The following is a 24,586-nucleotide window of genomic DNA, read 5'->3' as shown; positions in this document are numbered from 1 at the left end:
CCGGGACAAGGGGCAGCACCGGGACAAGGGGCAGCACCGGGACAAGGGGCAGCACCGGGACAAGGGGCAGCACCGGGACAAGGGGCAGCACCGGGACAAGGGGCAGCACCGGGACAAGGGGCAGCACCGGGACAAGGGGCAGCACCGGGACAAGGGGCAGCACCGGGATAAGGGGCGGCAGGTCCCGGCTGAGAGACTCTGGCAGATCCCGGCTGAGGGACTCTGGCAGGTCCCGGCTGAGGGACTCTGGCAGGTCCCGGCTGAGGGACTCTGGCAGGTCCCGGCTGAGGGACTCTGGCAGGTCCCGGCTGAGGGACTCTGGCAGGTCCCGGCTGAGGGACTCTGGCAGGTCCTGGCTGAGGAACCCTGGCAGGTCCTGGCTGGACGGCTCTGGCAGGTCCTGGCTGGACGGCTCTGGCAGGTCCTGGCTGGCGGAAGGCTCTGGCTGATCCGGTCTGGCGGAAGGCTCTGGCTGATCCGGTCTGGCGGAAGGCTCTGGCTGATCCGGTCTGGCGGAAGGCTCTGGCTGATCCGGTCTGGCGGAAGGCTCTGGCTGATCCGGTCTGGAGGAAGGCTCTGGCTGATCCGGTCTGGAGGAAGGCTCTGGCTGATCCGGTCTGGAGGAAGGCTCTGGCTGATCCGGTCTGGCGGAAGGCTCTGGCTGATCCGGTCTGGCGGAAGGCTCTGGCTGATCCGGTCTGGCGGAAGGCTCTGGCTGATCCGGTCTGGCGGAAGGCTCTGGCTGATCCGGTCTGGCGGAAGGCTCTGGCTGATCCGGTCTGGCGGAAGGCTCTGGCTGATCCGGTCTGGCGGAAGGCTCTGTAGGCTCTTGGCAGACGGGCGGCTTTGCAGGCTCATGGCAGACGGGCAGCTTTGCAGGCTCATGGCAGACGGGCAGTTCAGGCGCCGCTGGGCAGACGGGCAGTTCAGGTGCCGCTGGGCAGACGGGCAGTTCAGGCGCCGCTGGGCAGACGGGCAGTTCAGGCGCCGCTGGGCAGACGGACAGTTCAGGCGCCGCTGGGCAGACGGGCTCAGACGGCGCTGGGCAGACAGATGGCTCCGACGGCGCTGGGCAGACAGATGGCTCCGACGGCGCTGGGCAGACAGATGGCTCCGACGGCGCTGGGCAGACAGGCAGTGCAGAAGGCGTTGGGCAGACGGCCGACTCTGCCCTGCTGAGGCGCACAGTAGGCCTGGTGCGTGGTATAGGCACTGACAGCGCTGGACAGGTGGGAGCAGCTGGAGAGAGAACCCGGAGAGACAGCCTGGTGCGGGGGGCTGCCACCGGTGGACTGGTACTTGGAGGTGGCACCGGGTATACCGGACCGTGAAGGAGGACACGTGCTCTTGAGCACCGAGCCTGCCCAACCTTACCAGGTTGAATGGTGCCCGTAGCCCTGCCAGTGCGGCGAGGTGGAATAGCCCGCACTGGGCTATACTGGCAAACCGGGGACACCATTCGTAAGGCTGGTGCCATGTATGCCGGCCCGAGGAGACGCACTGGTGGCCAGATGCGTTGGGCCGGCTTCATGACATCCAGCTCGATGCCCAACTTAGCCCTCCCAGTGCGGCAAGGTGGAATAGCCCGCACTGGGCTAAGCACGCGTACTGGGGACACCGTGCGCTTTACCGCATAACACGGTGTCTTACCAGTACGACGCCTTCTACCTCCACGGTAAGCACGGGGAGTTGGCTCAGGTATCCTACCCGGCTTTGCCACACTCCTCGTGTGCCCCCCCCAAGAAATTTTTGGGTCTGACTCACGGGCTCCCAACCGCGTCGCCGCGCTGCCTCCTCATACCAGCGCCTCTCAGCCTTCGCTGCTTCCAACTCCGCCTTGGGACGGCGATATTCCCCTGGCTGAGCCCAGGGTCCTCTACCGTCCAGGATCTCCTCCCAAGTCCAGAAGTCCTGGTTGCTCTGTTGAGCATTCCCTTGCCGCTTGGTCCTAGGTTGGTGGGTGATTCTGTAAGGGCTGTTGTCCTCCTCTTCCTCAGATGAGGAGAGGAGAGGAGGATCAGTGGACCAATACGCAGCATTAGGGAAATATGCCATCTCTTTATTTGACACGACGGCACACGAAAACAAAACACTTACAAAATTACAAAACAAGAAAACGACGTAGACGAAAACCTGAACATGAACTTACATAACTAAAACGTAAAACTCACGGACAGGAACAGACTACATCAAAACGAACGAACAACCAAACAGTCCCGTATGGTACATACATCGACGACACAGGAGACAATCACCCACAAACAAACAGTGAGAACACCCTACCTAAATATGACTCTTAATTAGAGGAAAACGCAAAACACCTGCCTCTAATTAAGAGCCATACCAGGCAACCAAAACCAACATAGAAACAGAAAACATAGACTGCCCACCCAAAACTCACGCCCTGACCATATACACATACAAAAACAACATAAAACAGGTCAGGAACGTTACAACTCCCACTACCATCAATTCTACTTGCTAACATGCAATCATTGGAAAATAAAATGGATGACCTACGATTACGATTATCCTACCAACGGGACATTAGGAACTGTAATATCTTATGTTTCACCGATAATATAGAGCTGGAGGGTTTTTCAATGCACCGGCAGGACAGAGAAGCTACGTCTGGTAAGACGAGGGGTGCGGGTGTGTGTCTTTTTGTCAATAACAGCTGGTGAGCAATGTCTAATATTAAAGAAGTCTCGAGGTATTGCTCGCCTGAGGTAGAATACCTTATGATAAGCTGTAAACCACACTATCTACCAAGAGAGTTCTCATCTATATTATTCGTAGCCGTCTATTTACCACCGTAGACCGATGCTGGCACTAAGACCGCACTCAACCAACTCTATAAGGCCATAAGCAAACAAGAAAATGTTCACCCAGAAGCGGCGCTCCTAGTGGCCAGGGACTTTAATGTGGACAAACTTAAATCAGTTTTGCCAGCAAATTTTTACCAGCATGTCACATGTGCAACCAGAGGGGGAAAAAAATCTCGACCACCTTTACTCCACACGCAGAGACGCATAAAAAGCTCTACCCTGCCCTCCATTTGGCAAATCTGACCATAATTCTATCCTCCTGATTCCTGCTTACAAGCAAAAACTAAAGCAGGATACCCGGGCCAGGTCGATTAGAAAGGCCTGCTCGCTGAAGTGTTTTAGGGAGCGTTTGACAGTGATGAGGGGTGGTCGCTTGACCGCAAAACCATTACGGACGCAGGCAATGAGGCAGTGATCGCTGAGATCCTGGTTGAAGACAGCAGAGGTGTATTTGGAGGGCAAGTTGGTTAGGATGATATCTATGAGGGTGCCGGTGTTTACGGATTTGGGGTTGTACCTGGTGGGTTCATAGATAATTTGTGTGAGATTGAGAGCATCAAGCTTAGATTGTAGGATGGCCGGGGTGTTAAAAGCATGTCCCAGTTTAGGTCACCTAACAGCACAAGCTCTGAAGATAGATGGGGGGGCAATCAATTCGCATATGGTGTCCAGGGCACAGCTGGGGGCAGAAGGTGGTCTATAGCAAGCGGCAATGGTAAGAGACTTGTTTCTGAAGAGGTGGATTTTTAAAAGTGGAAGCCCAAATTGTTTGGGCACAGACCTGGATAGTAAGACAGAACTCTGCAGGCTATCCCTGCAGTAGATTGCAACTCCGCCCCCTTTGGCAGTTCTATCTTGTCGGAACATTTTATAGTTAGGGATGGAAATTTCAGGGGTTTTGGTGGTCTTCCTAAGCCAGGATTCAGACATGGCTAGGACATCCGAGTTGGCAGAGTGTGCTAGGGCAGTGAATAGAACAAACTTAGGGAGGAGGCTTCTAATGTTAACATGCATGAAACCAAGGCTTTTACGGTTAGAGAAGTCAGCAAATGAGAGTACCTGGAGAATGGGAGTGGAGCTAGGCACTGCAGGGCCTGGATTAACCTCCACATCACCAGAGGAACAGAGGAGGAGTAGGATAAGGGTATGGCTAAAGGCTAAAAGAACTGGCTGTCTAGTACGTTCAGAACAGAGAGTAAAGGAGCAGATTTCTGGGCACGGTAGAATAGATTCAAGGCATAATGTACAGACAAAGGTATGGTAGGATGTGAATACAGTGGGGGTGGGCCAGATGGACCTGGCAAGGCTAGCTCCAGGCTAATTGGTTCTTGCTTCGGGACAGAGACGTTAGCCAGGAGTGGCCACTCGGATAGCAGCTAGCTAGCTGCAATGATCCAGGTGAGGATTTTTTTTTTTTAATAAAGGTTAGGAATCTGGAGATATGGGGAAAATAAGTCAGATTTGCTCTGGTTTGAGTCGCGCTGTGCAGACTGGCGAGAGTTGTCCGGGGTAAAGGTAGCTGATGGTCGCTAGCAGTGGCTAGCTGACTACTAGCTAGTAGCTAGTTAGCTGGCTAACTTCTGTTGGGGGGTTCCGGTTCAGAGGACGGATCAGCAGGGCTCCGTGTGGTAAACCAGGCCAATTGGCAAAATAGGTGTAGTGGCCAAAGAATTTGTCAGATGGGTCTCTTAAGGTAACAGTCCGATGTGCTCTAGACAGCTAGCGGGCCGTTGCTAGCAGGCTAGCGAGTGGGCATTCAGGGGGCGTCGCGACGGAGGAGTCAGTTGAAAAAAACCCTCGGGCGGAATTACATTGGTAGTCCAGTCGTGATGGGTCGGCGGTGGTCCAGGTATTGTAGCCCAAGGAGTGGGCCTCTTCGGCTTGCCGGGAGATGGGCCTAGCAGATGGGCCTAACAATGGCTAACTGACTACTAGCTAGTAGCCAGTTAGCTGGCTAGCATTTGATGGGGGTTCCGGTTCTTAAGTATAAAAAAATAGCAGATCCATACCACATTGGGTGAGGCGGGTTGCAGGAGAGTATATTGAGTCTGTAGATGGAAAGTGATATTAAAATATATTTGAAAAACGAGGAAAAACTATATTTACACGCCGACAAGACAAAACACACGTCCGACTGCTACGCCATCTTGTTAATGTATTTTAATTGAAGAGGTCAATGTACGTATATTTAAGTTATATTTATTTTAAGTTATTCATTCATGTTAAGAGAATTTTCCATTCAAGAATTTTACCATTAAAATTACATTTAGACTGTAAAAGATGGCCTTTAGCACATTTCTTATAGAGGGTATCAGTCTTGCATCAAATAGTGAATTCCACTGTATGCAGAATGTTGCATGCATGTCTGCACAGTGTTATATTTTCACAGCTCACTGTCAGTAAATATCGTACAGTAAATATTGGACTACAAGAGAGTTGCAAGCCTGCAAAGGTAGAGTTATTTAAAGCTTTGAATGGGTCGATTGGGTTCTGGAGGTGTGTGGTTACAGCAATTGCGCAGGGTTGGTGTGGCCTGTTGTGGTGGGGCCCAAAATCCCTGGCGGCACCCCTGCATTGACCCACCCCCCTCCATTTGTTTTGTACACTGCTGCTACTTGCTGTTTATTATCTATGCATAGTCACTTCACCCCTACCTACATGTACAAATGACCTCTAACCTGTACCCCAGCATACTGACTCGGTACCCCCTGTATATAGCCTCATTATTGTTATGTTATTGTGTTACTTTTTATTATTTTTTACTTTAGTTTATTTGGTAAATATTTTCTTTACTCTTCTTGAACTGCACTGCTGGTTAAGGGCTTGTAAGTAAGCATTTCACAGTAAGGTCTACACTTGTTGTATTCGGGGGCATGTGACAAATAAAGTTTGATTTGAGATGAGTAAGACTTTCAGGCCTACCAGAGTTACTCCTATAATCTTACAATACATTGCTTATCTTTATACAAAATATTATGATCGAAAATGAACTAATTAGCCTCCTGTACATCTGTATAACAGACACAGTAGCCATCTGACATTAAAACAATGCATGTCAGTGTTGTAGGATGCCACCGGCATATTTCTATCTGTCTGGGGTTAGGCCTAAGCTTCTCTTGCTTTATATAGGCAATATTTATTTTTATTAAAATGTTAATATCATTCAGTAGACACCTAAGCCTTAGGCCTATGCATGCAATGCCCTGATACGTGTAGTGCTCAAATCTCGTGACAGCTGAATGGTGAGGCAGACAATAATTGTTTTAGGAAAGTAGCCTTAAACACATTAACAAATAGGCTATACAGTTTTGCATATGCTACACATCGAAACACAAGGAATAGTGTTTTGTCATTTGTTATAGGCTGTTTTTAACGACACGTAATTGTGGCTCATTTGGCCAATTCAAATCTTCCCTTTCATGTTGTCAGGTGCTTAAATTTCCTAAAGAAAACTTTGAAATGGCATACTGTTTTATGAAATTTTACAATATTCGAATTAAAGTCGCCAATTGGATGGAAACCTAGCAAGTGCGCCAGTCCAGCGTCACTTTGATAATGCCTGCATATCATGGTTCACCAGCAGACCCGAACATCTAAAGAATAAGTTACCTGCCAAACAAGCTTGTAAGAATTGTACGTAAACTCCTGGAGGCTGAGCATTTTTTCGTCTCTATCTATATACTTGTATATGTATTTATGTTAAAAATAGGGACCAGAATGGAAATAAGTCCGACTTTATTGTGCAATCCAGGTCACTTTTACAAATCTTTGTGTACTGTTTGGATTGAGGACCAAGATCCTATGGCCCAGACCCAGTTTGGAAAACGCTACGTTGTATAATAATGAACTTATATGTTTACATGTTTTCTGTAAAACATTTAGAAATGGCGATAAATGTAGATGAACAATACATTGCTTACTTTAAAGCAAAAGTGACCCTTTGTAAGCTAGCTATTTATTGCACTGAAAAAAGCTCCCTGTTTGACGCCCACCCAGGTTCCTGTGTTCAACTAGTAATGCCTGATGTGCTGTAGAAGATCTGGCCAGTTGGCTAATGTTTTGGAGAACATGGGCTAATAGCTAGCCTAGCTACACTGCTAGTTTGCTAACCACAGTCGGTCAACACAATATAAAAACATCGGAGAAAATAAAACATAAATATACGAGACAGTTTCAGGCGCTAGTAAAAGTCTAATATATGTAACTAGTTAAGTCGTCAATAACATCCAACCGTAGCAGTGGGAAAAGGTAGGGACGTGGTCGAGTATATCGCTAACGTTAGCTATTTTGGCCAAATGCCTTGTTTGGGTTGGTTGTCAACGCTTGAGTTGGACAAACGCTGGCTTGTTAGCTTGCTCGTTTATTGGGTGATGGGTAGCTACAGATTGTAACGGTTGTCAACGCTAGGTATTACTTGAGTTGGACAAACGCTGGCATTTTAGCTTGCTAGTTTATTGGGAGACGGATAGCTACAGATTGTAACACAATATAATGTGATTTAACCAAATATTACTGGTAGTTACAGGCCTGGCTGTACAAAACGTCGTCAGAGAGTTTTCAACTAACAACTTTAACCTGTTATTGGCGTTACTATCTTCGTCCTCCACCATTATAATGAACCACATTTGTTGGGTTAAATCACATTATCTGGTTTTACAATCTGGAGCTAGGAGACGGGTAGTTAACTCGATTTTTAAGTTTCATGACAGCCTGTTTTCGTTGTTTCTCTGTGTTTCCGTTTTTCTGCCAGAACCCACACCACCAGTTGTTTGGTCATTAACGTTATGTTGTAATTCTGTAAAACGAACAGATTTTAATTATTCATGCCACCAATGGCAGCATTGTCATCAGCTCCTCATGGCTGTTAACAAATGACAACTGCATTGATTAGGTAACTAATAATTAAAAACAATGTTTAGCTAGTTAGCTACAAACATGGTTCTGTCATCAATAGTTGGATTTCATCATGCTATGGTAAGGTAAAGGTGTAGACTACAAGCTAGACTCCCCTTTAGACTACAAGCTCTCCACACACACTTTCATATGGCCTTTGCTTAGACCCTTTGGTGACTGAGACCAACAAACACCAGTGTGAAGGAGAGGGAGGAAGGCCTGATCTTTGAGATGACTGTCTACCCAAAGAATTCCGTGCGGATCTTATCTGCCCGGGAGCGTGGGACCCGGGGCCTTGGCTCCCAGCGCCTCCTGCAGCAGCTTGTTGAGGAGAAGACCCGGAGGATGAAATGGCAGAGTCAGGTAAGGAGCATCCTTGGTGAGGAATGGATGGCAATCATGGAAATCGTGCAATGTATCAAGTTTAACTGAGATGAGTGGTGACTTTTTATGTGCTCTTTTTGTTTTATTTTCCACAGAAAGTGGAGTTGCCGGACAGCCCTCGTTCTACCTTCCTGTTGGCTTTTAGCCCAGACAGGTCAGAATGACATCCTATAAAAAATGTGTTTAGAGGAGATAGAAAGACACCAAGACTGGAAGATTGTATGGTAACTGTTAATGTTTTCCTTTCATATAGGACCTTAATGGCCTCCACTCATGTCAACCACAACATTTATATCACAGTGATTAAGACAGGGAAGTGTGTTCACTCTCTGGTTGGCCATCGCCGCACTCCTTGGTGTCTGACCTTTCACCCTACCATCCCTGGTTTGGTGGCTTCGGGATGTCTTGATGGAGAGGTTCGCATCTGGGACCTGCATGTGAGTGGCTGTCATCTTCTCATGCAAAGGAACCCCAGGGACTACATGTGCTAACATAGACTTACTTAGATGATGACTCCGTCCTCTCCTCCGTGACCTGGAAACCGAAGTGGTTGAGGACGGTGTCAGTTAATTAGTAGGTGAACGGAGGACTTATGCTCACTTCCTTGATGCACATGAGTATTCCATTCAGTGGCTAGCGCTGAAGTGTTTTAAAATCCGCCACACCCCCTTTGAATCAGCTGTTTTCTCGAAGGAGAAAAGCATGCACACATTTAATAAGAATGCAGCACTTATTTCATCTATAAAATGTCTTGCACAACTAGCTATATATGTTTTTTTTAATCACTTTACACATTTATTTTGGGATTCCACCCTGTAAATGTAATTTGCCTTATGGAGCGGAGTCTCATTTCATACAAGCTAATTTGTTTCCTCGCCTCTGCTCCTCGATTACCTTTGACATTTTTCAAAAACAGGACAGAGGAGAGTTGAGCAAAACCAATTGAGATTCTCCCTTTTTATCTGTCCCATTATGGCATCTGTAAGAGCACAGGCAGCGCCGTTGAGGCCATCTCCATTTTGAAGTAATCAATTATCTTATTTTTTTGTGTTTGAAAAATGCATACAGCTTATATTGGTGTTTTACCGCCACCTGCAGTACAGGAGTCCTGAACCAAATCTTGTCAATAATTTATTGTGGCCACAAGATGGTAGTGATACAGCTTAAAGCCATTTACAAACCAGGTAACCCAATTTGAAGAAGAAGCCAATGCTCTGATCATTGGCTGATCCCTCTCAACCATATGAATCCCCACCCGGTTGACTACTTTTAAATGGTGAAAGCCCTTTATAGCGTACCACAGTATGAGTCAAAATACCCATAAAACCTAAGGTCAAACAGGGAAATGGTTCCAATAGTTTTTTCACCATTTCATTTTTCCTATAGGGGATTTTAGAAACACTTAAAATAGGGGCTGTGTTTCGTGTAAGCTTACCCTGGTGTGACATTTTGATAACCGTGTAAATCTCTCTAGGACAAAGTGACTTATCAATATATTCCCCTGTATTTATCCCCCAAAATGTGATGCTAATTAGCTGCTAATGTGGCTATTATACAGAACCACAAATGCCATGATGATCTGATCTAGACTGCTGAATCGAGGCAAAGGTAAGAATCTCTGGAGTAGCTATCTAATGTTAGCAAAATGTTAAATCTAGACTTGGTTTCCTCTATCGTAATCGCTCCTCGTTCACCCCAGCTGCCAAACTAACCCTGATTCAGATGACCATCCTACCCATGCTAGATTACGGAGACATAATTTATAGATTGGCAGGTAATGGTGCTCTCGAGCGGCTTGATGTTCTTTACCATTCGGCCATCAGATTTGCCACCAATACTCCTTGTAGGACACGTCACTGCACTCTATACTCATCTGTAAACTGGTCATCTCTGTATACCCGTCGCAAGACCCACTGATTGATGCTAGGGATGCACCGATATGACATTTTTGGCCATACCGATATCCAATATGTTCCTTGCCCAAAAGAACGACACCGATATTTTACATTTTAGCTGCCTTTTAAACATTCTAGTACATTAAATAGTTACACACACACACACATATGGACACAGCGGTCTAAGGCACTACATTTCAGTGCAAGAGGCGTCACTACAGTCCCTGGTTCGAATCCAGGCTGTATCACATCCGGCCGTGATTGGAAGTCCCATAGGGCAGCGCACAATTGGCCCAGCGTCGTCCAGGTTGGGCCAGGGTAGGCTGTCATTGTAAATAAGAATTTGTTCTTAACTGACTTGCATGGTTAAATAAAGGTTACACACACACCACACCACACCAACCAAAAAGTTATTTTGTTGTCATTTACGTATGTCCCCATTACCAGCAAAGCATAATCAAAACCTATTTCTTTCACTTACTTGCTGTGCAGTTTCGTTTTTAATTTGTTCAGCAGTTTCATTCTCAACAAGGATTTCATCATACATGTCAAGCAGTGAAGTTTCAGCTCTGTCTGTTCGTGACCTCTCTTACTCTGTGCGCACTGTCACTGTGTCCGTTTCCATCTTGTCCAGCTGTGTATATAAAATTTCACGTAAACCCTGTTTCTAGTAGTGATCCTTGTACCTAGCATCGGGCAATGGTAGCGACACAGTAAAGAGGCTCAGAGAGAATACCACAGAATCGCTTGTTCAGTCTCGAGTACTTTTGCAAGTTTTAACCCCATGCTCTAATCGGTAGTTTTGTTGAGCAGGCATTTCAATTCCATGACAGAGGGTATAATGTCAGCTGCAGACGCAGTTGATTAGCTTATTTCTCGAGTCAGTTGTTCCAATGAGGGAGTGTGTTCATGTTTCCAAGTTTCAAACATGTTCTCAAATGCCATTGAAATGGCAGCAGCACATTCTTGAGCATGCAATACGGCTTTCCTCAGTACGAAATCCTCATCGACCTACTGTGCTATCAGACTCAGCATGCTCAGCATGCTCATGGGGCTGACACCGCTGGTCCAAATGTCAGTCTTGACGCCTATAGCAAGTAGCGTAATGAATTCCATTATCTTGGCATTAATGGATTTCGCCTTTGAGTTGTCTCTCTCTAGTTGATGCTTATTTATAAAACCCTCTTAGGCCTCACTCCCCCCTGAGATATCTACTGCAGCCCTCATCCTCCACATACAACACCCATTCTGCCAGTCACATTCTGTTAAAGGTCCCCAAAGCACACACATCCCTGGGTCGCTCCTCTTTTCAGTTCATTGCAGCTAGCGACTGGAACGAGCTGCAACAAACATTCAAACTGGACAGTTTTATCTCAATCTCTTCATTCAAAGACTCAATCATGGACACTTACTGACAGTTGGGGCTGCTTTGCGTGATGTATTGTTGTTTCTACCTTCTTGCCCTTTGTGCTGTTGTCTGTGCCAAATAATGTTTGTACCATGTTTTGTGCTGCTACCATATTGTTGTGTTGCTACCATGCTGTGTTGCTGCCTTGCTATGTTGTTGTCTTAGGTCTCTCTTTATGTAGTGTTCTCTTGTCGTGATTTGTGTGTTATCCTATATTTATAAAAAATAAATCCCAGCCCCCGTCCCCGCAGGAGACCTTTTGGTAGGCCGTCATTGTAAATAATAATTTGTTCTTAACTGACTTGCCTAGATAAATAAAGGTTAAATAAAACTTGTAATGAATAAATTGGCAACATTTCTTTAAATTGACAATTCTGAGAACTGTCTTGTGCAAGTCTTAAGTTGTCATAATACCTGTTAGCAAAGGTGTCAGCTAGAGATCATGTGCAGGAGCTTGCAGGGATGTGTTGTTTTGCATGATGTCTACAGTGCCTTGCAAAAGTATTCATCCCCCTTGGCGGTTTTCCTATATGGTTGCATTACAACCTGTAATTGAAATAGATTTTTATTTGGATTTCATGTAATGGACATTCACAAAATGGTCGAAATTGGTGAAGCGAAAAAGAAAAATTACTTGTTTCAAAAAATTCTATAAAACGGAAAAGTGGTGCGTGCATATATATTCACCCCCTTTGCTATGAAGCCCCTAAATAAGATCTGGTGCAACCAATTACCTTCAGAAGTCACATAATTAGTTAGATTGCACACAGGTGGACTTTATTTAAGTGTCACATTATTTCAGTATATAGACACCTGTTCTGAAAGGCCCCAGAGTCTGCAACACCACTAAGCAAGGGACACCACCAGGCAAGCGGCACCATGAAGACCAAGGAGCTCTCCAAACAGGTCAGGGACAAAGTTGTGGAGAAGTACAGATCAGGGTTGGGTTATAAAAAAATATCAGAAACTTTGAACATCCCACGGAGCACTATTAAATCCATTATTAAAATATTTAAAGAATATGGCACCACAACAAACCTGCCAAGAGAGGGCTGCCCACCAAAACTCACGGACCAGGCAAGGAGGGCATTAATCAGAGAGGCAACAAAGAGACCAAAGATAACCCTGAAGGAGCTGCAAAGCTCCACAGTGGAGATTGGAGTATCTGTCCATAAGACCACTTTAAGCCGTACACTCCACAGAGCTGGGCTTTATGGAATAGTGGGCAGAAAAAAGCCATTGCTTAAAGAAAAAAATAAGCAAACACGTTTGGTGTTCGCCAAAAGGCATGTGGGAGACTCCACAAACATATAGAAGGTACTTTGGTTAGATGAGACTAAAATGTAGCTTTTTGTCCATCGAGGAAAACGCTATGTCTGGTGCAAACCCATCACCCCGAGAACACCATCCCCACAGTGAAGCATGGTGGTGGCAGCATCATGCTGTAGGGATGTTTTTCATCGGCAGGGACTGGGAAACTAGTCAGAATTGAAAGAATGATGGGTTGCGCTAAATACAGGGAAATTCTTGAGAGAAACCTGTTTCAGTCTTCCAGAGATTTGAGCCTGAGACAGAGGTTCACCTTCCAGCAGGACAATACTGCTAAAGCAACACTCGAGTGGTTTAAGGGGAAACATTTACATGTCTTGGACTGGCTCAGACCTCAATCCAATTGAGAATCTGTGGTATGACTTAAAGATTGCTGTACACCAGCGGAACCCATCCAACTGGAAGGAGCTGGAGCAGTTTTGCATGGAAGAATGGGCAAAAATCCCAGTGGCTAGATGTGCCAAGCTTATAGAGACATACCCAAGAGACGTGCAGCTGTAATTGCTGCAAAAGGTGGCTCTACAAAGTATTGACTTGGGGGGGTGAATAGTTATGCATGTTCAAGTTTTCAGTTTTTTTGTCTTGTTTGTTTCACAAGAAAAAATATGTTGCATCTTCAAAGTGGCGGGCATGTTGTGTAAATCAAATGATACAACCCCCCCCCCAAAATAAATCAATTTTAGTTCCAGGTTGTAAAAATAGGAAAAATGCCAAGGGGGTGAATACTTTCGCAAGCCACTGTACTTTGATACAAATGAGCATTTTCGAATCTGAGCGTAAATGGAGCAGAATATATTGGTAAATATTACCTTGTCCGAGAAAGATTTACATGGTTATCAAAACGTCACACTAGTGTAAACCTACTCGAAACTTAGCCCTTTTAAGTGTTTCTAAAATCCCCTATGAGAAAAATGAATGGTGGAAAAACTATACGGGAAAAAACGGGTTATATCTGTTAGGTAAAAAAATTTCCGAGTAAATATCTCACTGACACTAGAGAAGCTGAACCAAGTTTAACAAAGACATGTTTCCACCATATACACTCCACTTTAGGCACGCCTCCTCTCCAATCCTTACATCTTATAGTTCGACAGGAAGAGGATAATAAACCGTGATTTTTCCCTTCAGGGGATCTGACCTGACCTCAACTCCTCCTTCGCCTAATCCATAGATGTCCATCCGCTTCCTCTACAGCAATCCTGTGACCTCCTCCCGTCCACCGCTCCCGTCCATCTGAGTTTACAAACTCAGAGACTTATCACACCATACACAATTTTATTTCCATCTCTCATCACACAACAAAATGACATTCTAGCTGAATCTGCTGTCTTGTTCCATGTCAGCTGGAGCGCTTTTTGTTTCTCCACTCTCTCCTTCTGGTTCCTAAGAGAGGGACAGCATAAGACTTGGAAAGCAACAAAAAGACTCACCAAACATTAACAGTATTAACAATGTGATAAGCTATGCATAATTATATGTGCATGAAAACCAAAGTCTGAGACCATGACAATTCCCACTCTCTCTTCACCTGACTCTATGCCTCCAGGATACATTTCTGCTGGATTCCACGAAAATGAAAGCCCTAAAAAGCCTCGTGCTTTCGCCCAGTCTTCCCCGTTCGGCCCCAGGTTCCGAGAGGTGTTCCCAAGTCATATCATTTTCACTTTGTTCCCCATCTCCTCCATTGCCACACCCCTACATCCTCTTAAGATAACTCGGCACTGTATATGCTTTCACATCAATGACTTCAACATGTTCTTTAGAGTACAATTACCCCAACATCTAACCTCTTTCATATGATGCATTAATCAATAAAGCAGCTAACACAACTCAACTATGATGTTTAAAGTAGCTCCCAGACCCAACCCATCTGCATGTCTTACAGTGGAATCTAGTCTTTCTCTTTCGCTCTGCTTCCTCTGTCATGATGTCTTCAAGCTCACCCATTATGCAGCTTGACCTCACTTCACGTGAGAACAATGCACCCACCAAGGAGAGACATGACGATCTTTACTGCTGCAGGTGCTATAAGGAGTAGTGTGTGTATGGACCAGACCAACACTGTCCCAAAACCCCCGCCTGGTGCATCTTGATGTACACTCAATCTCCAGAATTCAGCCCGTGCCCTTGGTTATCTCTGCTTTCACCTGAGGATATACATAATGCAACACATTTCCTGACAACATAAACTCTCCTCTTATGGCAAGATCACTAATTTGTGACATTTGAATAACAGCCTCCCCTGTACTCCCAGTTACCAATCCATGTGGCACGAGTCCTCATTAACTGATATCCCAACAATGCTAACCCCTGCTTCTACTAACATGGCCCATGCCTATAACCTTCAATTAATCTGTCAAGTGTTCGCCGGCTGTTAGAAATTGGGAAAAAGATTAATGAGTTGGGACGAATATCCAACCTAACAAATCTCTGAGTCACAGGTTTCTTGAACGTTTACCATAGTGTCTGAAATGCCACCACTATCTCTTCTTCTCTCACCATGATCTGGGTATGTGTAATGTTCAATTAAATCCCCATATTGTGTACAGTTAGCTCATAGGAGAGGGAGGACAGCTATCTCCTGTAACAATATACAGTCTCTGGGAATGATACACTATCATGATCAAATGTTCATTTTGTTCGATAAAGTTCATATTTATGTCCAAATACCTCCTTTTTGTTTGCGCTTTTAGTCCAGTAATCCAAAATGCAGAAGGCGCGGGCACTAAGTCCAGACGAAAAGTCAAAAAACGTTCCATTACAGTTCGTAGAAACATGTCAAACGATGTATATAATCAATCTTTAGGATGTTTTTATCATAAATCTTAAATAATATTCCAAACGGACAATTCCTTTGTCTTTAGAAATGAAAAGGAACGGAGCTCGCGCTCGTGACTGAACTAAAGGCTTTCAACCAGACCACTGGTTCAAACTGCTCTTATGAGCTCCCCCTTCACAGTAGAAGCCTGAAACAACGAGACTGTTGACATCTAGTGGAAGCCTTAGGAAGTGCAATCTTACCCCATAGACACAGTATATTGGATAGGCAATCACTTGAAAAACTACAAACCTCAGATTTCCCACTTCCTGGTTGGTTTTTTCTCAGGTTTACCGCCTGCCATATGAGTTCTGTTATACTCACAGACATCATTCAAACAGTTTTAGAAACGTCAGAGTGTTTTCTATCCAAATCTACTAATAATATGCATATCCTAGCCTCTGGGCCTGAGTAGCAGGCAGTTTACTCTGGGCACGCTTTTCACCCAGACGTGAAAATACTGCCCCCTACACCAGTGAGGTTAACCAGTTTGCTAAATTTTTCCCATATTCGAGCCAAATTGGTAGAATGCTGGTGCGATTCTTTCAGCGTCTCCATGGCTTTATTAAAATCCTCTAGCTCCACATTACAGGGAGAATCGGGTCCGTTTGTCGCCATATCAATAATTATTATTCCCTAACCTCTCCAGACGGTGTTCAGTGTGTTTTGGATTTCTTCACTCCTGTCTATAATACACACCTTCTATTAATTATTTTCCAAGGTAGCGCTACACACTTCCCCGGATAATAATGAATTGGTCACGGCACTTAATACCTTGTATTAGAACGATACTATAGCGTCTGCGAATGTATTACTGGAGAATACGGATGACTTAATGGCTTTTTCCCGTATTGCCTCCAATATCCCTATTATTGATAACAGACATCACCAAAATTATTCACACTTGTCTTCCTATTTCCACATAATCTGCCATGGTTCACCACCCCAACAGGGCATAAAACTAACCTCTTTTTCACACACACACACTCACACCCTGCGCTCTCACGGCCACTGCGACTGGGCTTCCACCCTCTCATTACAGGTTTAGCAGGGAACCAACCCCACCAAGAATTTACCCCCTAGGACTTACCCTTTGCAGGTTCCAGCCTGCGCGGACTTACCTTCCGGGACTCACCCTATTCTTATAGTAGTCAAATGAACAATCCCAACCAGAATTTATCCCCTAGGACTTACCCTTCAGGTACTAGCCTGCTGGAGTTTACCTTCTGGGACTTACCCTATACTGTATAGTACTAGCAGGAACCAACCTACTAGGAATTTACATTTACTTTATAGTACTAGCAGGAACCAACCTACTAGGGATTTACCATTTACTTTATAGTACTAGCAGGAACCAACCTACTAGGAATTTACCATTTACTTTATAGTACTAGCAGGAACCAACCTACTAGGAATTTACATTTACTTTATAGTACTAGCAGGAACCAACCTACTAGGAATTTACCATTTGCTTTATAGTACTAGCAGGAACCAACCTACTAGGGATTTACCATTTACTTTATAGTACTAGCAGGAACCAACCTACTAGGGATTTACCATTTACTTGATAGTACTAGCAGGAACCAACCTACTAGGAATTTACCCCCTAGGACTTACCCTACAGGTACCAGCCTGTACGAGTTGACCTTCCGGGACTTACCATCTACCATAAAGCTACGACCAGTCGTTACACAATGGGCCTACCGAATTAAACTCAGGCTCTCCCGGTCCATATTCTATAATGTTCAGCCTACGATTCTCATCTCCCCGAGATGTCAAAATGAGTGGAAACAGGTATAGGAAGTTGCCTACCTTGTTTGTTGACAGCTCTGCTCTACTGATCTGGGCTCTTTGGTTTGGCTACAAATCGTGGTGAACTCTGCTTGCAGCGCCACCTGTTAGGTTCACATTTTTCAGAGTAAATAACTCACGGACACTAGAGAAGCTGAACCAAGTTTAATTCTTCACAAAGGGTCGACACAGCTGTATTGAGACAAAGACATGTTTCCACCACTACCAGTATATACAGTCGTGGCCAAAAGTTTTGAGAATTACACCGATATTAATTTTCACAAAGTCTGCTGCCTCAGTTTGTATGATGGCAATTTGCATATACTCCAGAATGTTATGAAAAGTGATCAGATGAATTGCAATTAATTACAAAGTCCCTCTTTTCCATGCAAATGAACTGAATCCCCAAAAAAACATTTCCACTGCATTTCAGCCCTACCGCAAGGACCAGCTGACATCATGTCAGTGATTCTCTCGTTAACACAGGTGTGAGTGTTGACGAGGACAAGGCTGGAGATCACTCTGTCATGCTGATTGAGTTAGAATAACAGACTGGAAGCTTCAAAAGGAGGGTGGTGTTTGGAATCATTGTTCTTCCTCTGTCAAACATGGTTACCTGCAAGGAAACACGTGCTGTCATCATTGCTTTGCACAAAAAGGGCTTCACAGGCAAGGATATTACTGCCAGTAAGATTGCACCTAAATCAACCATTTATCGGATCATCAAGAACTTCAAGGAGAGCGGTTCAATTGTTGTGAAGAAGGCTTCAGGGCGCCCAAGAAAGTCCAGAAAGCGCCAGGACCGTCTCCTAAAGTTTATTCAGCTGCGGGATCGAGGCACCACCAGTACAGAGCTTGCTCAGGAATGGCAGCAGGCAGGTGTGAATGCATCTGCACGCACAGTGAGGCGAAGACTTTTGGAGGATGGCCTGGTGTCAAGAAGGGCAGCAAAGAAGCCAATTCTCCCGAGGAAAAACATCAGGGACAGGCTGATATTCTGCAAAAGGTACAGAGATTGGACTGCTGAGGACTGGTGTAAAGTCATTTTCTCTGATGAATCCCCTTTCCGATTGTTTGGGGCATCCGGAGAAAAGCTTGTCCGGAGAAAACAAGGTGAGTGCTACCATCAGTCCTGTGTCATGCCAACAGTAAAGCATCCTGAGACCATTCATGTGTGGGGTTGCTTCTCAGCCAAGGGAGTGGGCTCACTCACAATTTTGCCTAAGAACACAGCCATGAATAAAGAATGGTACCAACACATCCTCCGAGAGCAACTTCTCCCAACCATCCAGGAACAGTTTAGTGACGAACAATGCCCTTTCCAGCATTATGGAGCACCTTGCCATAAGGCAAAAGTGATAACTAAGTGGCTCGGGGAACAAAACATTGATATTTTGGGTCCATGGCCAGGAAACTCCCCAGACCTTAATCCCATTGAGAACTTGTGGTCAATCCTCAAGAGGCGGGTGGACAAACAAAACCCCACAAATTCTGACAAACTCCAAGCATTGATTATGCAAGAATGGGCTGCCATCAGTCAGGATGAGGCCCAGAAGTTAATTGACAGCATGCCAGGGCGTATTGCAGAGGTCTTGAAAAAGAAGGGTCAACACTGCAAATATTGACTCTTTGCATCAACTTCATGTAATTGTCAATAAAAGCCTTTGACACTTATGAAATGCTTGTAATTATACTTCAGTTTTCCATAGTAACATCTGACAAAAATATCTAAAGACACTGAAGCAGCAAACTTTGTGGAAATTAATATTTGTGTCATTCTCAAAACTTTTGGCCACGACTGTATACTCCACTTTAGGCACGCCTCCTCTCCGATCCTGACCTGTTATGGTTTGACAGGAAGAGGATAATAGGATAATAAACCATAATTTCTCCCTTCAGGGGATCTGATCTGACCTCAACCCCTCCTTTGACTAATCCACAGATGTCCATCCGCTTCCCCTATAGAAATCCTGTGACCTCCTCCCGTCCACCCAACACATTCCAAAGCCATCTGTCTTTCTACAGAGAACCATTAACCTCTGACATAAAAACCAGTCTCTTCCACTCCTTTATATACTATGCTTATGAGTATAACAATGTTCAAAGTTTACCCCGAATCCAACATATCCAACTAGAGATCTCTAACTATCTTTGTGTGGGGCGCTGGTGTAGGTGACCATGTCCTCTCTTGCATCATCACAAGTTTGACTTTTTACCAATCGATTTCCTTGAACTCTCTTAAAAGTAGTTGGATGATATGACATTCTGGGTTTTTGTGCATAATATTGACACTAATCTTCTTCTTTTGAACATTGTGTGGCCCATCTGATGCCCAGGGTGGCAGTGAGAGCTGGTTCACTGAGAGCAATGTGGCCATTGCCTCCCTGGCCTTTCACCCTACTGCCCAGCTCCTTCTCATAGCAACAAACAATGAGGTTCACTTCTGGGACTGGAGTAGGAGGGAGCCATTTGCCCTGGTCAAGACTGCCAGCGAGACAGAGAGAGTCAGGTCTGACGAAAAGCTCCACCTTCCTCATCTCCCTGTCATTTCCACTGTGTTCGATTAGTTGACATGTTGAAACTTTGCTGAAATTTCTGAATTTGAAAACCGAGTCAGATATTCTCAAACTGTATTTAAAGCAAAATGGAGATGATGACACATGTGAATGCTCTGTTGCAGACTGGTGAGGTTTGACCCACTGGGTCATTACCTGTTGACCGCTATAGTGAATCCCTCTAACCAACAGGTGAGACTCTGTCTAATACTTTACGTTATATACTTTACATTAGGTCAGTTACGTCATATCAAGAACATTGTGTTCCCGTTGTGTGCTTTTCAGCAGAGTGATGATGACTCTGAGGTCCCCATGGATAGCGTGGAGATGCCCCACTTTCGCCATCGATCCTTCCTTCAGTCCCAACCGGTCCGCCGGACCCCCATTCTCCACAACTTCCTGCACATCCTGTCATCGAGGAACTCAGGCTCACAGTCTGAGGAGCAGCAGCATCCTGCACCCGCTGTCAATAGTGCTGCTGACTATCCTAGTCTTCCCTCAGGACGTTATTCCGCCCTGCGGAATCGCTCCCGACCCCCCTACCAGGGTTGTGTGCAACACCTTGGTATGGTTTGCTTCTGCAGTCGGTGCTCTGCCACCCAAGCCCCTTCACCATCTGGAGAGGACCCCTCTGACCCTGAGAGCCTGGAGACCCAGTCCTATGCCTCCACCTTCTCCTCTGCTCGCACTGAGCCCCGGCAGCCCTCTGAGCCTCGCTCCTCACACCGTCCCTCTGCCTTCAGCAGTGTGTACGGCGGTGCTAGAGGACACTCTTTACGCACTCCATCTTCAGGCCACCAGCAGCCAGGCCGGGAGGGTTCTGGGCGACTGGCGGGGGGAGACTGGATGGGTAGCATGCTCAACATGCGGCCTGAGCGTAGTGGGGGTGTTGGGGTATCTCCACCCAGGACTAGTGCATCGTCTGTCAGCCTGCTGTCTGTGCTGAGGCAGCAAGAGTGCTCCTATCAGTCGCCTGTCTACACCTCTGCCACAGAGGGAGGAAGCTTTCCCCCAGCTGTTATGAGCCCCCACACCAGTGGAAACAGCTCTGTAGATGGACCCAGCACTAGTAGTGGACACCACTCTCTTGGGGAGGGAGGGAGCAACAGCCCCACCTCTATCCGTAACGTGCTGCAGTGCAACTTGAATCGCTACTTCATGGAGTATGATCGCATGCAGGAAATGGAGCAGTCAGGTGGCGCTGGTAGAGAGAGTAGCCAAGAGCAACAGACACGGGAGATGCTCAATAATAACATAGACTCTGAGTGGCCTGTCACCCCTCATTATCATCCCCCCCACAGCAGTGATGGTGGTTCTGGTCCCTTCCGCAGCCATATGAATCGCTGCAGGGTCTGCCACAACCTGTTCACGTTTAACCAAGGTACACAGCGCTGGGAGCGCACTGGCCAGACCCCATCACAAGAGGAGGGGAACACCTCATTGCAGCCCCCAAGCCCCAACCCTGCCTTTCACAACATGAGGCAGACTGTGCTACAGGATCCCCAGTCCTCTGACAGGAGACAGTTAGCACAGCCACAGCCCAGTGCTGATGAACCTGGAGGGGACACAGCCTTCCCTCACCGGGGAACCCCCAGCCCGCAGAGAGAACAGGCAGTGGGGTCGGTGTATAATCAGGAGACAGTCCAGTGGGAGAGGGTTTACAGACAGTCGGCCAGTCCAAGTCCAGCGGTGAATGTACCACAAGAGGCCTTAAACCAAGAAATGCCTGACGAAAGCCCTGATGACGATTACCTGAGAAGGTGAGAGAATCGGGTGTTAGGGTCTTGTTTATCTATATTTTGTGCAATTTGTTAAATGAAAAACATAATCGATGCATAGCTTTTTCCAATATACTGGAAGTAGCATGATGGCTGAACTCTGACTTTGAGGCAGTTATAGATGGAGGTGAGATGCAACATTCGACACGTCTTATAAGCTGCCAAGTCCGCCCTACCACAACACCTACACATAACCCCAAGTCACCCCATGCTTGTGACATTAGTGCAATCATACAGGCAAACTTTGCATATCTTGCTTTTTGTGCTTCATTCGAAGTTGATAAAAGGCCATTTCCAAACTTGTGCAGTCATTAGGGCTATGTTTTGGTAAGGATCTCTGACAAAGGGGCGGCAGGTAGCCTAGTGGTTAGAGCGTTGGGCCAGTAACCGGAAGGTTGCTGGATCGAATCCCCGAGCTGACAAGGTAAAAATCTGTCGTTCTGCCCCTGAGCAAGGCAGTTAACCCACTGTTCCCCGGGTGCTGAAGACGTGGATGTCGATTAAGGCAGTGCCCTGCACCTCTCTGATTCAGAGGGGTTGGGTTAAATGCGGAAGACACATTTCAGTTGAATACATTCAGTTGCACAACGGACTAAGTATCCTCCCTTTCCTATCCCAATTAAAGTATACATTTCATTCGGTTTTGAGACGATGCTCTGCCTCCATGGCTTCCCCTTCTTGCTCATTAGCTGCTTGGCAGATGTGTCTTCTGGAGGGTTTTGTAATGCCTTCCTTGGCAGTTTGCTTTGCCTCGACTGTAGTGGGCCTTACTTGGCCTGACTGTCTGTCAACTGCCCCACTGGCTACAGTCAGTGGAATGATTAGGCTTTGACCTTCCTGACCTTGTCTTCACGACCAATTCAGTCGAAAGAAAATACATGCGGGTATTGATGTATGGTGTTGCAGAAAAAAAAGCCATCTTTCTGTCCAGTGTCTGTGTTCTTTTGCCCGTCGTAATCTTTTTATTGGTCAGTCTGAGATATGGCTTTTTCTTTGCAACTCTGCCTAGAAGGCCAGTATCTCGGAGTCACCTCTTCACTGTTGACGTTGAGACTGGTGTTTTGCGGGTACTATTTAATGAAGCTGCCAGTTGAGGACTTGTGAGACGTCTGTTTCTCAAACTAGACACTCTAATGTACTTGTCCTCTTGCTCAGTTGTGCACTGGGGCCTCCCACTCCTCTTTTTACTCTGGTTAGAGCAAGTGTGCGCTGTTCTGTGAAGGGAGTAGTACACAGCGTTGTACGAGATCTTCAGTTTCTTAGCAATTTCTCGCATGGAATAGCCTTCATTTCTCAGAACAAGAATAGACTGACGAGTTTCAGATGAAAGTTCTTTGTTTCTGGCCATTTTGAGGCTGTAATCGAACCCACAAATGCTGATGTTCCAGATACTCAACTAGTCTAAAGAAGGACAGTTTTATTGCTTATTTAATCAAAACAACGGTTTTCAGCTGTGCTAACATAATTGCAAAAGGGTTTTCTAATGATCAATTAGCCTTTTAAAATGATAAACTTGGATTAGCTAACACAACATGCCATTGGAGCACAGGAGTGATGGTTGCTGAAAATGTGCCTCTGTACGCCTATGTAGATATTCCATTACAAATCAGCTGTTTCCAGCTACAATAGTCATTTACAGCATTAACAATGTCTACACTGTATTTCTGATCAATTTGATGTTATTTTAATGGACAATTTTTTTTTATTTTCTTTCAAAAACAAGGACATTTCTAAGTGACCCCAAACCTTTGAACGGTAGTGTATATATAATTATGTTTGTGGATGAATTTACTTCTGTTGGGTGGCTTTTATGAATAGCATTCAAAAAGCCTACAAAAGAGCTTTCTATTGGCTGATTCTAATACTTTCCAAGTGGGGAATTCAGACCTCATCTTTCTACATGTTTCCATGTCAGAAATTTCAGAGTTGTATTGAACGCAGAATTACCCCCAATCTCCAAGCAGAGACGCATTGGGTCCCATTTTTAGAGTCTTTGGTATGACTCGGCCAGGAATCGGATTCCCAACCTTCCAATCAAAGGGCGGAGACAAGCTAATTTGTGATGGACCTGTGGAAGATGGGCTGTCTCCATGTTGCTCCTCAGTGTTCCACTTGGTGGCAGTATGGTACTGACTAGATATTTAGAGATGATTGCCAGGACAGCTCTGCCTCTCCTGTGGCAACTACCATTGACAACTTACTAGTTTCTAGAATAGGCATACTTAGACATAGGCTAGCCTTTTAGGATTAGTTAGGGAATTAGCATAGGTATTAGCTGTGAATTTTATTCCCACAAAGTAGGAGGATATGATGTGCTCAGCACAACATGTCTGATTGAGCAGTGGCAGCTCAGTATAAAAGTATGGCATCTATTTTACATAGGCTTAGAAGGTCATTTGCCTGACGACTCAAACTGAATTCTTCCGCTGCCCTATTGTTCGCCACATAGTTCAGTCGTTTGTGCTGACGTCAAAATGATGTGTGTGTTGTACAAAACAAAGTCATCAGCGATTGGATAATCTAAAACTAATCCGTGTATCAAAGACAATGACACATGAACTTTACCCACGTGTGTTCTGGCTCTGGCCCAACCCATCAGTTTCTGGGACCAATCAGATGGTCGAGAATGGATTTTCATTCTACAAATCATCGGGAAGGTACTCAGATCCAGACAGATCCAGGCATAGCATTTGGCTGGAGCAAAGAGTTTGCTTAGCCAGGCAAGAAAGTAATGCCTATTCTCGTGAAAACTGAAATGGAAAAAGTTAAATAACCTAATATTTGCATAACATTTTGCTACAGTCATTGAAAACACACACGGTCATAGTTTTTTCACCCTCTCTCATTTTCCGTCTTGCATCAATCCCAATCCATCCCCTGTGCCCTGGAAGGCTGCAATTAGCCTCT

At 45.5% G+C, this 24,586-nt stretch overlaps 1 protein-coding gene across 6 annotated transcripts in view; it reads left to right on the top strand.

The window, feature by feature from the left end:
* The first annotated feature begins 6,862 nt into the window (after positions 1-6,862).
* Positions 6,863-24,586, top strand: part of LOC139563205 (activating molecule in BECN1-regulated autophagy protein 1A-like) — a 95,153-nt gene continuing 77,429 nt past the window's right edge. For 3 of the 6 annotated variants that reach the window (XR_011672505.1, XM_071381552.1, XM_071381551.1), the window contains exons 1-6: positions 6,863-8,084; positions 8,201-8,259; positions 8,359-8,542; positions 19,683-19,855; positions 20,027-20,093; positions 20,187-21,661. Coding sequence is in view for 5 of the 6 variants with exons in the window: in XM_071381552.1 (XP_071237653.1) it covers positions 7,953-8,084; positions 8,201-8,259; positions 8,359-8,542; positions 19,683-19,855; positions 20,027-20,093; positions 20,187-21,661 (2,090 nt within the window). In the remaining variant the exon portion in view is untranslated. The remainder of the gene's footprint in view (positions 8,085-8,200; positions 8,260-8,358; positions 8,543-19,682; positions 19,856-20,026; positions 20,094-20,186; positions 21,662-24,586) is intronic. The other 3 variants (XM_071381553.1, XM_071381550.1, XM_071381549.1) reach the window with 2 other exon arrangements.

The sequence above is a fragment of the Salvelinus alpinus genome, chromosome 33 (genome assembly GCF_045679555.1).
Source record: "Salvelinus alpinus chromosome 33, SLU_Salpinus.1, whole genome shotgun sequence".
Lineage (NCBI taxonomy): Eukaryota > Metazoa > Chordata > Actinopteri > Salmoniformes > Salmonidae > Salvelinus > Salvelinus alpinus.
Note: the sequence above shows the minus strand (reverse complement) of the source record. Positions and strands in the feature narration are given on the sequence as shown.